Here is a 13,852-nt window from a genome sequence, read left to right on the forward strand (position 1 = left end):
TCATTTGACAATATACGTGAGGGTTCCTGGCCTCTCTATTCTATTGCATTGGTCTTTATGTCTTTATGCCACTACTATCATGTTTCCCCGAGAATAAGACCGGGTCTTATATTAATTTTTGCTCCAAAAGATGCATTTGGGCTTATGGTCAAGGGATGTCATCCTGAAAAATCATGCTAGGGCTTATTTTCCGGTTAGGTCTTATTTTCGGGGAAACACGGTATATTGGTTTGATTGCTGTAGCTTAGTCTTAAGTTTTTATATCAGAAATGTGAGTCTTCCAAATTTTTTCTCCTTTTTTCAAGATTGTTGTGGGTATTTAGAGTCCCTTGAATTTTAGGATAGATTTATTTCTATAAAAACATCATTGGGATTTTGCTAAGGATTACATTGACTCTATAGATTGTTTTAGGTAGTAGTAACATCTTAACAATAACAAATGAATAAGTGATGTATTTCCATTGATTTGTCTTCTATATATTCTTTCAGCAATAATTTATAGTCTTCAGTGTACGATCTTTTGCCTCCTTGTTTGAGTTTATTTCTGAGTATTTTATTCATTTCGATGTGATTGTAAATGGAATAGTTTTCTTAATTTCCTTTTTGGATTGTTCATCGTTAGTTTAAAGCACAATTGATTTCGCCTGTTGATTTTGTATTCTGCAACTTTGCCACTTTTACATATTAGTTCTAAGAGGGTTTGCATGTGTGAAATCCTTAACGTTTCCTACATATAAGATCATGTTTTCTGCAAGCAGAGATTATTTTACTACTTTCTTTCCAACGTAGATACCTTTTATTTCTTTTTCTTGCCTAATTCTATTTATTTTTTTTTGGCCCAATTCCTCCGGTTGGTAACTTCACGAGTGTTAAGCAGCAGTGGTGAAGGGGATCATCCTTGCTGGTTGTCTTGTTTCTCATCTTAGAGGAAAAGCTTTCACTCTTTCATCACTGAGTATGATGTTAACTGTGGGCCTTTCACATATGGCCTTTATTTTGTTGGGTAGTGTCCTTCTACTCTTAGTTTGTTGAGGACTTGTATCATGAAAACATGCTGAATTTTATCAAATGCTTTTTCTGCATCTGTTGAGATGATTATGTGGCCATTTTCCTTCATTCTGTTAGCGTGGTTGATTTTTGTATGTTAAATCATTCTCCCACTTGGTCATGGTATATAATTATTTTTGTTTGTTTTGTTTTTGCTGCTGCATTGCATTTACTAGTATTTTGATGAGGATTTTTGTGCCTTTATTCAGCAGGGATGTTGTTCTGCAATTTTTTTTTTTTTTTTGTATCTTTGTGTCTTTGTCTCGCTTTGTTATCAGGATAATACTGGCCTTATAGATTCATTTAGGAAGTGTTCTCCTCTTTTTTATTTTTTAAAAGAGTTTGAGGATTGGTATTAGTTCTTTTTTTTTTAAATATTTGGTAAATTAAGCAGTGAAACCTGTCCTGAGCTTTTCTTTGTAGAGAGGTTTCTGATTACTGATTCATAGCCTTACTAGTTGTGTCTGTTCAAATTTCCCATTTCATCATGATTCAATCTTGGTAGGTTGCCTATTTCATCTAGGCTATTCAGTTTGTTGGCATATTCTCTTATAATCCTTTTCCTGTATTTTTGTATGCCTTGTGATTCTTATTTTTTAATTAGGCATTTGAACAAACAGCCCCCTTTCTTTGTCTTTGCTGAATGGCTTTGTGTCAGGAAAGTCCGTTGCTAGTTAGTTGGGCATATTAGGAGTCTTGGGATCAGCCCAAGGAGAAAGCTTAAGGCTTTTTCAGTTTTTTCTGAGCATGCATCTAGCCTGGGCCTGTGTGTTGTTTTTTGATTGTACAATATACATGGATGCTTTTTCAACGTCTTAATTTTTTAAAGATCCTCCCCCAGCTGCTCCTTGGGCTCTTAGGTGATCTATCGCATGTCTCCACCTGTGATCTTTTGTCCCAGGCATCTGCAGGTCCTAATCTCTTTATAGCTCCCCTAGACAGTGCCCTGTTGCTTCTCACTGCCTCCAATTCAAGTTACACCTGACATCTGAGTCAGGTGAAACAGAGAACAGTCTTTCAGGTAGGCTCCAAACAGGTTGGAATGTGGGCAAGCATGAACAAAAATGCCACACAAGTTTCTAATATTTGGAATGTGGCTTTTTCTTGATTGGGCATTGTTTGGTTGCTGTAGACCTTTGAATATTTTTCAGAGTGCTAGTAAGTTTACATTTTGTCAGTTTTTGGTTGGTTTTTGGGTCTCCATGAGGGATGCAGGGCTAGAATTTCCTGTCACCACTGTGCTGATGTCACCTTCTTTTTCGTGAAAGCATTTAATGACACAAACTTCTTTTTAAGTACTACTGAGTTATTTAATTTCCACATTTCTAGTTTATTTTCCTGCAAATTTTACTTTTTGTTAATTTCTTACTTAAAGTGTTCTAAGACAACATTTTGTAAAATTTTGGTCTTTTGAAATCTATTCAGACTTTTTTATGACCCAGCATATCTTGGTAAATGTATCATGTGCCGCTCAGAATAATGCGTATTATGAATTTGCATATAATGTTCTATAAATCTAAATTAAGATGATGTTATTTAACTCAGATTTTATATTTTACTGACTTTAATATGTACTTGTTATAGCGATTAATGAGAAAGTTTGTTAATGTCTGAAATAATGATTGTGCAGTTTTCTCTTCCTTCTATCAGTTTTGATTTTGTGTATTTTAAAATTCTATATTAATGCATACACTTACATTTCATATATGTTCCTGATATATTCAAATTTTTATAATTATAAAGAATCCCTTTGTTTTTAGTAACACCTTCAGTCTTGAAATCTATTACATCTGATATTAATATAATTACATTAGTTTTCTCATGTTTATTTTTTCCAATATTTCTTTCCAGCTATTTATATTTAGTCTACATTTGTCTTTGTATGTAAAGTTTCTCTGATATACAATTATTTTTTCAAATATTTCCCCCTTCTCTTCTCTTTTTCTGGGATTCCAACAGTATCAATATTGGATTGTTTCATATTGTGTTACAGGTCTCTGAGGTGGTGTTAGTTTTTGTCAATCTTTTAACTTTCTGTTTTTCGAGTTGATAATTTCTACGGGTTTATTTTCATGTGCACAGATTCCTTTTGGCGATATGCAATTTGTTTTGGAGCCTGTGTAGCATTTTATTTTGAATATTAATTGTTGTATTTTTTTGCTCTGAATTTTGATTTGGTTATTTATTTTAGAGTTTGCATTTCACTTGAGATTATCCATCTATACATACTTCATTACCATAAGGTTCTTCAATTTGTCAAACAGTTTTCCTTTAAGTCTTTGAGTATATCTATGATAAGTGCTATAACAACTCTATCTGATACATCCAACATTTTGACCCACTTGGAGTGAATTTCTATTGGCTGTTAGTTTTTTACTCCATAGTGTCCATACTACACTCTTTCTGCGTGGCTAGTAGTTTTTGATTGAAAACTGGGTGTTGTTGATAATAGGTTTTAGTGACTAGGTTCTGTCATGGTCATCTGAACATTTTTGTTTCTTGTTGTCATAAGGAGTAAATTTGCCTATGTTGAAACTACAAACTTTATCCCCTGTGCAGTAGGAACATGAAGCTCTGTTCAGTTTTCCACTCTTGCTTTTTTTGTGCAATTTGGTGACCACCCAAGAATTTGGGCAGAAATGGAGCTAATTTTCTCTGTGGTTTGCTCCCTTCTAGGACTCCCTTTATGTATCTCTGCTTTGTCAGTATCAGACTGTTTTCTAAAACTTGACGTCCTTGAAATTTTGTGTCTCCTGCCAGTCGAGTTGATAGAGTTACTAATGGTTGAAAAATGTACTCAGTTAAGGTAAACCTTAACTTTGCAGATTTGGCTTCACATACCTCCGTTCTTCAATCATAGGTTTTCCTGTGGTCTCTACCTGCTTTTCACCATGCTTCCCTGTGTGTTTCCCGCACTTGAGTAGCTCAGCCTTCAGTCTAAGCTACTGAATTTCATTCTCATTCCTTCTGCAGTTCTTATGCTTTCCAGGATTCTTCCTTTAAATTTTCAGCTGCGCTCTGATCTCTGGCACCTTTAGCCGGGAAATCTGTAGTTGTGCCATTTTCTTTCACTGGAGCCGAAGGGTAAGAAAAATTGTCAATTTTCTCAGACCAAAAAATCACAAACTCACTGTTCTTACCACTTTGAATTGCAGGTTTGTGTGTATATGTGGGTGTTTATGCGTTCCTCTTATTTTATCTGCTTTGCTCTTTTTCCACTTAATTTTTTAAATGTTGACTTCACATAGGTATTTTATGTAATATTAATAATCGTTATCTCTGGGGGAAGGGAGTATGCAACCATTTTAATCCTTTCATTTACATACCAGGATTTCATTTACATACTTACTAAAGTAAATTTTGGCTGTATCTTATATTAATTTATACTCACTATGAATTTTACAATTACATAATTTTATAAGTTCATTTCATAAAATTGGAGAAGATCACAAATCTATAGTCTAATGAGCAGAATCCAATTTGGCAGTTGCGTTAAATGGAACTTCCACAATTTCAGTGAGATTTCATGTAAAAGAATAAATAGCCTTTGAGAACAGTTGGAAAGACTGAGTTTTTAACACGTTGTGTACGGATCACGAGAATCTTTGTTTTTTCTGAGCCATGCGTTAAGGACGGATAACGAGAATTCTCATTTTTACTGTTGACTCTTTTTACTTTGCATATTTTATTGAATTATTTGTAGAATAATTATTTATAGAATCATTTATAGAATAATTTATTTGTAGAATCTATTATTTATAGAAAAATAATAAATGACATAGAAGCATTTACGCTTTAAAGAGAAGAGTGCATTTTAAAGTAGTTTCTTTTAAAAACCTGCCGGAACAGTGGGGTATGAGGGATTTAAACCTCGCCATACGCAACGTGTTAACAAATCAGGTTAGTCTTAATAAATAAATATATTACTACAAATGTGACTGGCTCATATTATTTCAGGAGATACTAAGAATTTTCTTTTAACTTATTTTTGCCTCACATTGAAATCAATAAAGTAATGACTATATCATTTGCATAACAGATTGAAATTTGTTAAGCATTTTTATGTCTTTTACCTCATTTCTATTTATAATGCGTATTGGCCTCTGTGTGTATAGATTCTTTCCTTATGTATCCGATTCATCCTCTCGAATTAATTCTGGTATATTTGTTACAATTGATAACCTACAATGACATATCCAAACAACCAAGGTTTGCATTTTACGTTATGGTTCACTCTAGGTGTGATAGATTCTGTGTGTTTGGACAAATGTATAATGACATGTATCCAACATCATGGCATCATACAGAGTATTTTCACTGCCCTAAAAATCCTCTGTGCTTGGCCTATTCATCTCCTCCCCACCCCACCCTGGCAAGTACGGTTCTTTTACAGTCTCCATAGTTTTGCCTTTTCCAAAATGTCATATAGTTGGAATCATACACTATGTAACCTTTCCAAATTGGCTTCTTTCACTTAGTCATATGCATTTAAGCTCCCCCCATGTCTTTCCATGGATTGATAGCTCATTTATTTGTAGAACTGAATAATATTCCATTGTTGAAATTACCAAGGTTTATTTAATCACTCACCTACTGAAGAACATCTGGTTGCTTCCAAGTTTTGCCAATTATGATGACAATTTCTATACATATCCATGTGCAGGCTTTTGTGTGGATATAAGTTTTTGACTCCTTTAGGTGAATACCAAGGAATGTAATTTCTGAATCATATGGTAATAGTATGTTTCGTTTTGTGTGAAACCACCAAACTGTCGCTTAGTTGCCATCTGTATATATTCTTTGGTGAGGTGTCTGTTCAAAACTTTGGCCTATTTCTTAATCAGGTTATTTGATTTCTTATTGTTGAATTTTAAGAATTCTTTCTATATTTTGGTTAACAGTCCTTCTTAGCTGTGAGTGTTTTATGTAAGTTTCAGAGGAAGGTGTATCCTGCTGCTGTTGGACAAAGTAGTCTATAGATATCCATCATATGCAGTTGATTAGTGATGTTGTTGAGTTCAACTATGACCCTACTGATCTTTGCCTGCTGCATATGTCTTTCTGACAGAGGGGTGTTGAAGTCTCTGACTATGAGAGTGAATTCATTTATTTCTCTTTGCCATCACATACTTGGCCTCACATACTTTGACACTGTTGTTAGGCTCACATACATTAAGGATTGTTATACGTTAAGGATTGTTCTTGGATGATTGTCCTCTTTATCATTTTGTAATACCCTTTATACCCAATAACGTTTTTTGTGTTAGTGTGTTTTGTCTGAAACAAAACTAATTTTCATTCATAATATGTGACTAAATTCTTGCATTAATTTGAGTCATTTATAATTTAAAATATTTTTTAATTTTTAAAATTATTTTAAAATTCTCAAAAATTTAAAGTTTTCTCATTTGTTTTGGAAGCTAGGTCAAAAACTTTTTATTAGAAGGTATTACTTATCTAGTGAGACTCAAAAACAGGTCATTAGTAATTTTTTTTTAACTTAGTTGACAAATATTTATTGAGTGCTTACAATGTGTCAGACAGTTTGTTTGTTTGTTTGTTTGTTTTCCAAATATGTTAGGGATGTATGAGTTTAAAAAAAAAAGAGTGTAATGGACAGTTGGATGCACAACTCCTGAAGAAGTGCTTACATCAAATTCTGTGTGTGTGTGTGTGTGTGTGTGTGTAAATTGTATCACTGGAGATGTGCATTGTGTTTTCAAATATATTTGACTAAGAATTTCAACCCATAGCCTTCCCAACTAGCTTTCTTTTTTTTTTTTTTTACTAAAACATAGGACCTATTTTTTACAAAGTGTGTAGTAGAAAATTATTTGTTTTAAAAACAAGTGTCAAAAGTTTTTTTTTGTTTTTTTAAAATCTTATTTATTTTCCCTGGAGTGTTCATTTTGAAAAGAAAAATCAAGCTTGAATATCTGTTTTTCTAGGTATTTCTTTTGGATTAGCATTTTGATTTAGCAACTTGGAATTGTAAATACTGTTTTAACTGTAACTGTAAATGTTTTGGGCAGTGAGTCTCAAAATTTAGCATGCACCAGAATAAGCTGGAGAATTTTGTAAGCAGATTTCTTAGTCTTTCCCAGGGTTTTATGCAGTAGAGCTGAAGAATTTGCATTTTAAACAAATTCCCAGGTGATGCTGCTGGTTCAGGCACCATACTTAGAGAACAACTAGTTTTGAATATAAAACATAGGGAGATGGATCTGGTAAATATCATCCTGGCTTCAGTACTCACCAAGGGAAATACCACTGACAAATTATTTAATTTTAGTCATCTCATCTGTGAAGTAATTTAAAGGCTTGCTAATGTAAAGACTGATCTAAAAACCTCAGATATTTTACTTTATTTATCTCAGAAGCTAGTGTTTCTTTGGCCTAAAATCTATTTTACAAAGAATATGCTTACTTTAGTGAGCCTTTTAAAATCCTGTTTTGGAATTAGAAGACATATAGATACAGCTACATGGTGTAATTTCTTAGACTTTTACATTTATCAGTTGTTTTTTTTTTTTTTTTTTTAATGTGTTTCTACTTGCCTCAACAAGAGTTGTTCTCCAATGAATGTCATACAGTATTGAAACAGGAACTGGGGGGATTCCTAATTAAAATAGCTGGCTTTCATACCTTTGTTATTGAATTTTGAACTGGTACAACCCCCAGGTGGTTGTATAAAATTTCAGAAAATGTTCATGGCTCCATTTTTATTTCATGAGACTCGGAAAGAGAAATCCAAAAGCACTATACTAAAATTGTACGTCCCTTTTCAAAATTGAGGTGCCTTGCATTTGCAAAGGAGAATTTTGGCGTAAAAAATCTAGAATTCTTTACTGCTTTTATTTAGCAACAGATTCAGGAAACATTTATTGAGTACTAATTGAGTTTAAGCCAATTACTAGATGTTCTAGACACTATAATAAATTAGTTAAAATATGTATCTTGATGTGTTTATAATCTAGTGGGGTACATAGCGTCATATTCAGTGAATTATAATCTAACATGGAAAATGCATTTTTAAAGTTATGTATAAAATGCTATGGAATTCTTAGGTGAGGAAGTAACTTTGAATCAAAGAATTTTGAGTCTAAGAATCTAAGAAGGCTTGGATGAAAGTGTATTTGAGATATGTTGTGGAGGATAAATCAGACTAGTAAAGAGAAAAGACTAATAGCAGAGGTTATAATGGTGCCCAGAAGAAAGACTAGTATAAGGGAGACAGAGAAAAGAGAGTGCATGATATATTTAAGTAATTGCATGAACAACTATAATGGATATAAATCTGGGTCTCTAAGTTAAGTAATAGATGACGGCTGAAGCCAACTATTTGTATAGAAAGTCATTCTTCAGATCCTGATGAGTCCAGACTTTATCCATAGAACAGTGGTGAGAAAACTATGGCCCAGGGGCCAATTCTGGTCTGATTCTTGCTTTCGTAAATATAGCTGTATTGCAACATGCCTATAACCATTCATTTAAGCAGTCCATGGAGGCTTTCATGATACAAAGACGGAGTTGAGCAGTTGTAACAGAGACTGCGTGGCCCACAAAGCCTACAATATTTACTATATGGCCGTCATAGAACACATCCTCTGACCCCCGTTATACACCAGTGCAGTATGAAATGCCAGTCTGTGGATTGTTAGTTACAAATGCATGATGAGAGGAAGAGCTGGCGCTAGAATGCAAATTAAGTCATTGTTTCCTTTATCAAGTAATTCTTGCTATGAAAAAAAACACATTATCAGCTGACCTGGACAGTGTGTATGGTGATTGATATATATTTTACTGAAGCCTCTTATTTACTTTCAGTCCAAAAACGTACAGTTTAGTTCAAGAATCTCACTTTGAGTCAGTAAAGATGTATTACAGATTTCTAAGCAGGATGGGAAAATCAGATGTATATTTTAGAAAAGATCAATAAGGTCAAATAAATTTTTTTTTGTCTCTTCTGCAATACTGCAGTATGGTATAGAGGGTATGGGTGGAGTTTGGATTCAAATAGAGCTGGTTTCAAACCTTGGGGAATCAGCTTATAAAGAGATTTGCCACTTAAGAAGGAACATTCCCTTTCCCTTAATTTATATTCTATAAATTCCAGAGAAAAATTCTGGTTGGTCTGGCTTGTTGTAGAAGCCTACTCCAGCAGTTGGTGGGTTAAGAATTTTGTTTGCCATACACAGTGGAGTTGATGGGCGATATGGGGAGCCACTCCACACAATAAGAACGGTTCACATAGATACTTGGGTAACATTATGGAAACCATTAGAACTGTACTACTGAACATTTTGTATTTCTGTTCCCCATGAAGCTAATAAAGTTCATGACAATGTTTACTAGCTCATATCCCATCAGGTATGTTAAAACAGCCTATATTATCATAATGAATCAAGAGATGTATCGCAACTTAAAGAATAAGCCTGGAGAATTTGTCCCTCATATTTACAGGATCAAAGGTTAATTGACCTAACTCAAAATATTTTAATTTGTTCATGCAAGGGTATATTTTTCTTACTAATTTAATTAGGGTAAATACCCAGGAGGTTTTCAAATAAGGGGAAAGAAAAAGGGAAATATTTAATTGCTTAATATGTGTAATGGTAAGGCTTTAGAAACTGGTCATCCTATGAGAGCGAGGAGACTTTCTTTAAAATAACATGGTCTGTAAATCAGATCTCTTATTATAATGACATTTTTTAATGACTTTCACATCATCATCTGGAATCTTTACTTTTTCAACACTTAGGTGTGTAACACTGCTTTCTTTAAACCTTCATTCACTACTATGGGGCTTAGGATACGTTTTATTAGAAAAGGTAGATTTCTATAAAACATCCTCCTTCCTGCCCTGTATGAGAAAAGACAATTTGAAGGCTGGCAGAGAGATGCTGATATTTTATGAGTGACAGCACAGTTAAGTGTGATCATTACTGCTGCACTCATTCCAGGAGGGGCGTTGATTTCCTTTGCAGGTACATGCTTGAATAATCTCATCCCAGACACAGGCAAGTGTTTGTGTAATTCTTCATTTTTCCATTAGGAATCGTACACACATCATGTGCCCCGAGCTAAAGCATATAAAATATACTGCTACACTGGTCACTGTATTCATAGTGCGATATAAACACACAAATTCACTTTTCTTTTTTGAAGTTTTCAGATTGATCTCCTGCCATGTCTCTCATTTTGCTTTTCCTTGCAGGTGAGGGGATATTTCAGGAATATCTAACTGTAAAGAATTGTTTCAATAATTTATATTTATCCTTGCAACTGAATTTTCCTGAATTATAATGGATTAGGAAAGTTAAAAATTGCTTTTTTTTTTTTCATTGTGTAATTTCTGGGAAACTAATACAGGGACCTCTGGTTTAACCATCAAATAGATGCTTGTATCATTGCCAGAATTGTGACTTTTAGCCCCTTAATTCCTCCATGGTCTTCAGATCTATTAGCTTTGTTCTGTCTTATTGTTGTTGTTTTTTTCCATAGCCTAGGACACATTATCAATTTTTCATGTATAATTTTATCTGAAATCCACCATTCTCTCACTCCATTTATCTTTTTATTTCCACATGTGCACTACTAATTATAAAATATTTATTTATTTATATATTTACTTATTTATTTAACTTATGAACCATGCACTGTATAGAAAATAAAACATACATGGCCTCTAAATACAGATACTAATATTTGGGGATATTTCATCCAATTTTTGCTTGTATATATGCAGTTACATAATATGTATGCATAACAACTGTCACACCCACACACACACTATTAAAAGTGTGACATAGTGCATGGTATGTAGTAGACAGTAAGTGTTACATTCCTTATGTGTGGTACACATGTTTTCTGCCATTCACTGGTAGGCCTTTTGATCATCACACTGGTATCTTTGGTAAACAGAAATCCTTAATTTGAATACAGTCCCATTTTTCAATATTTCCCCTTCTGGTTAGTGATTTTTATATTTTGTTTAAAAAAAATCTTTCTCATTCCACATTATAAAGATATTGTTATATTATCTTAGACAAGCTTCATTGTTTCACCTTCTACATTCCTATACAATCTACCTGGAATTTATTAGTTTTGAATGCTGTGAAATAGAGGTGAATTTTTCTCATTTCCCCACGGGGTTACCTAATTTATTCAGTCCACAATGAAAAGATTGTCCTTTCCTTCATTGCTCTGAAGAGCCAAACTTTTCATAAGTCACATGTACAAATATATATGGATTTGTTTCAGGACTATTTCATCCGTTTCTCTGGCCCATTTGTCTGTCTAGACTCCAGTACCACTCTGTCTTGATTATTCCACCTTTATAATGAATCTTGATGTCTGACAGACTAGATTCTCCAACTGGATTCTCCTTTACAACAAAATTGGCTATTCTTAACCATTGAGATTTCTATATAAAGCTTAAAATTAGTTTGTCAATTTCTGGGAAAAATCTATTCCAATTGTGCTGGATCTCAGTGAATCTAAAAATCACCGAATCATTCGTATACTCATCTATGTTCTGTATCTTTGGGATCCAGGGTATTAAACACAAGAAACAAAGCTGGAAGTGCTTACTCACTGAGACACAATTCAGACAAATTAATATAGTAATCCCTCCTCTTAACAGAGGGTATGAATTAAGATCATTTTTGTTTGCAGGACACTAAAGTCTTTATCCCATTAGCAGCAATTAATGACATAAACAACCACAAATCACAACTTCTCTTTGTTAAATATGTAAGATACGTCTGGTACTGTGTTAGATATTCTACTTCTACTGAAACTGATATGTTCAGAGAGATAAAATCACCTGCTTAAAGTTGCCCACCCAGTAAATGGTGAGACCAGAGGCCAAATCCTGTGTGTCTTTTGCTCACAGTCATATTCCCAGCACCTTGAACAGGCAACACGAGGATTGACGGATAAATATGTGCTGATTGACCTGAAATCTATGTAACCTTGCTAACAATTGTCACCCCAATAAACATTAATTAAAAAAAAAGTCTTTCTCTCCATCTATGTGCTATTAGTGATTCATATTTCTTTGCTGAAAAATTATAAAACTTTCAAAATAAAAACGATTTTAATAAGTAGCAAGTTTAAACTCTGTATAATCGAGCATGGCATTTAGGTAAAAAAGTGGTAAGAAATCTAATTAATCAAACAAAGAGTACCAAAATGCCCAAATTGTGAGGAATCACTTACTGATTTAACAATTCAACAAGCTGTGTGTTACCTAGCATGTCTTTAATCTTCTATTTTCTCTTTTTTGAATTGATAATTAAAGTGGGCCCCATAAACTCTGTCTTGTATGGCAAGATTACTTGATATTTAATTGTGTCTATCATTATTTTTCCTCTTCTATTTGCAACTAGGAAAGAACAGATGCACATTAAAAATTATCTACCAGCTTATTAAAATATGTTTATGTAACACTGACCTAAATTAATAGACAAAGAATAAATTTGAAACTGAAAGCCTTTTAGACCTACTATGAGTAGAATCCCAGACCTGTTTCCTTTCTGTTTTTTATGCTTTAATGATTTACATATTTTTCTTCTTTTTATGCCTCTTCTAAAGCTGTTCAGTACTTCAGGGTCTCATACCACCCACATGAAAATAAACTCTACAAAGGTAATCAGGGTATCGGCAGTATCATTGTAAAATTAACATCAACCAAGTCATTACAGACTACGCCCGGTAACTTCAGCCTTTATCATAATATGTACACATTGTACCAATTGATACATAGATTCAGAATCAAAATAGAAGAATTATTTCTGCTGAAGGTGATGAGTCATTATGTTACAGAACACTGTTATACTTTCAGGAAAAATAATAGACTGATAAAATATGACCAATGACAAAACTATCTTATATTTTGATGTTCTGTTTTGATGATTTTCTTTTTTATCTTATGAATACATCATACTTTCCCCAGAAATACCACAGATGGCTGGTACTTATATGCTGATAGCTCAAATGGAAAATTTGGTGACATTGCTGACATCTTCACTCCTGTTATTTCACGGACGGGACCAAAATGTACCCTAGTGTTCTGGACTCATATGAACGGGGCCACAGTTGGTGCCCTACAGGTACTGCTTAGAACATTGCGTTTTCTGAATGTGCTCTATAAAAATTCATAATGTATAATTCAGTGTTATTAAAACATAGTTTGCTAATAAAATGGACAATTATCAACACTTCACTAGTTTCAAAATACCAAGATTAGAAAAAATCTTTTGCAGAATTGGACCTGAGTGGCTAGAAGGATTTTTTTATGATTATTGTCTTTATTCTGAGGTTACAGCTCTGTGTTATATGGTTTTATACTTGAAATATTTCATGTAGGTTTCAGTATCAATGTTCTGAGAGTAGCATAATCAAATGACTATACACACGTTGGTGACATTGAATGTGCATTCTTACTGCTGTTTTTTGATGCTAGTGGTGCTACATTCTCCAGTAATCTTTTTCAAATTGCTTTTTTTGTAAAAATAAATAAATAAATACATTGTTTTGAACTCACAAAAATGTCAGAGAATCTCACAGACAACTTCAACATACCCTGCACTCAGAGATCCTATTTTTTGCCCATTATCCCAGTAGCATCTTTTACACGGAAAATTCAGTTCAATACAAAATCACATATAACACCTAGTTGTTATTTCTTCCTAGTGTCTTTCAAACTAGAACGATTCCTTAATCTTCCCTTGGCTTCTATGATATTGATATTTTAAAAGATTGTAATTCAACTGTTTTATAGACTGTCTCTCAATTTGGA

General features: G+C 33.5%; 1 protein-coding gene across 1 annotated transcript in view; it reads left to right on the forward strand.

The window, feature by feature from the left end:
- MALRD1 (MAM and LDL receptor class A domain containing 1) overlaps positions 1–13,852 on the forward strand; it is a 541,690-nt gene that overhangs the window by 174,895 nt on the left and 352,943 nt on the right. The window contains exon 22 of the mRNA XM_074324842.1: positions 13,007–13,163. Coding sequence (XP_074180943.1) covers positions 13,007–13,163 — 157 coding nt within the window. The remainder of the gene's footprint in view (positions 1–13,006; positions 13,164–13,852) is intronic.

The sequence above is a fragment of the Rhinolophus sinicus genome, linkage group LG02 (genome assembly GCF_036562045.2).
Source record: "Rhinolophus sinicus isolate RSC01 linkage group LG02, ASM3656204v1, whole genome shotgun sequence".
NCBI lineage: Eukaryota > Metazoa > Chordata > Mammalia > Chiroptera > Rhinolophidae > Rhinolophus > Rhinolophus sinicus.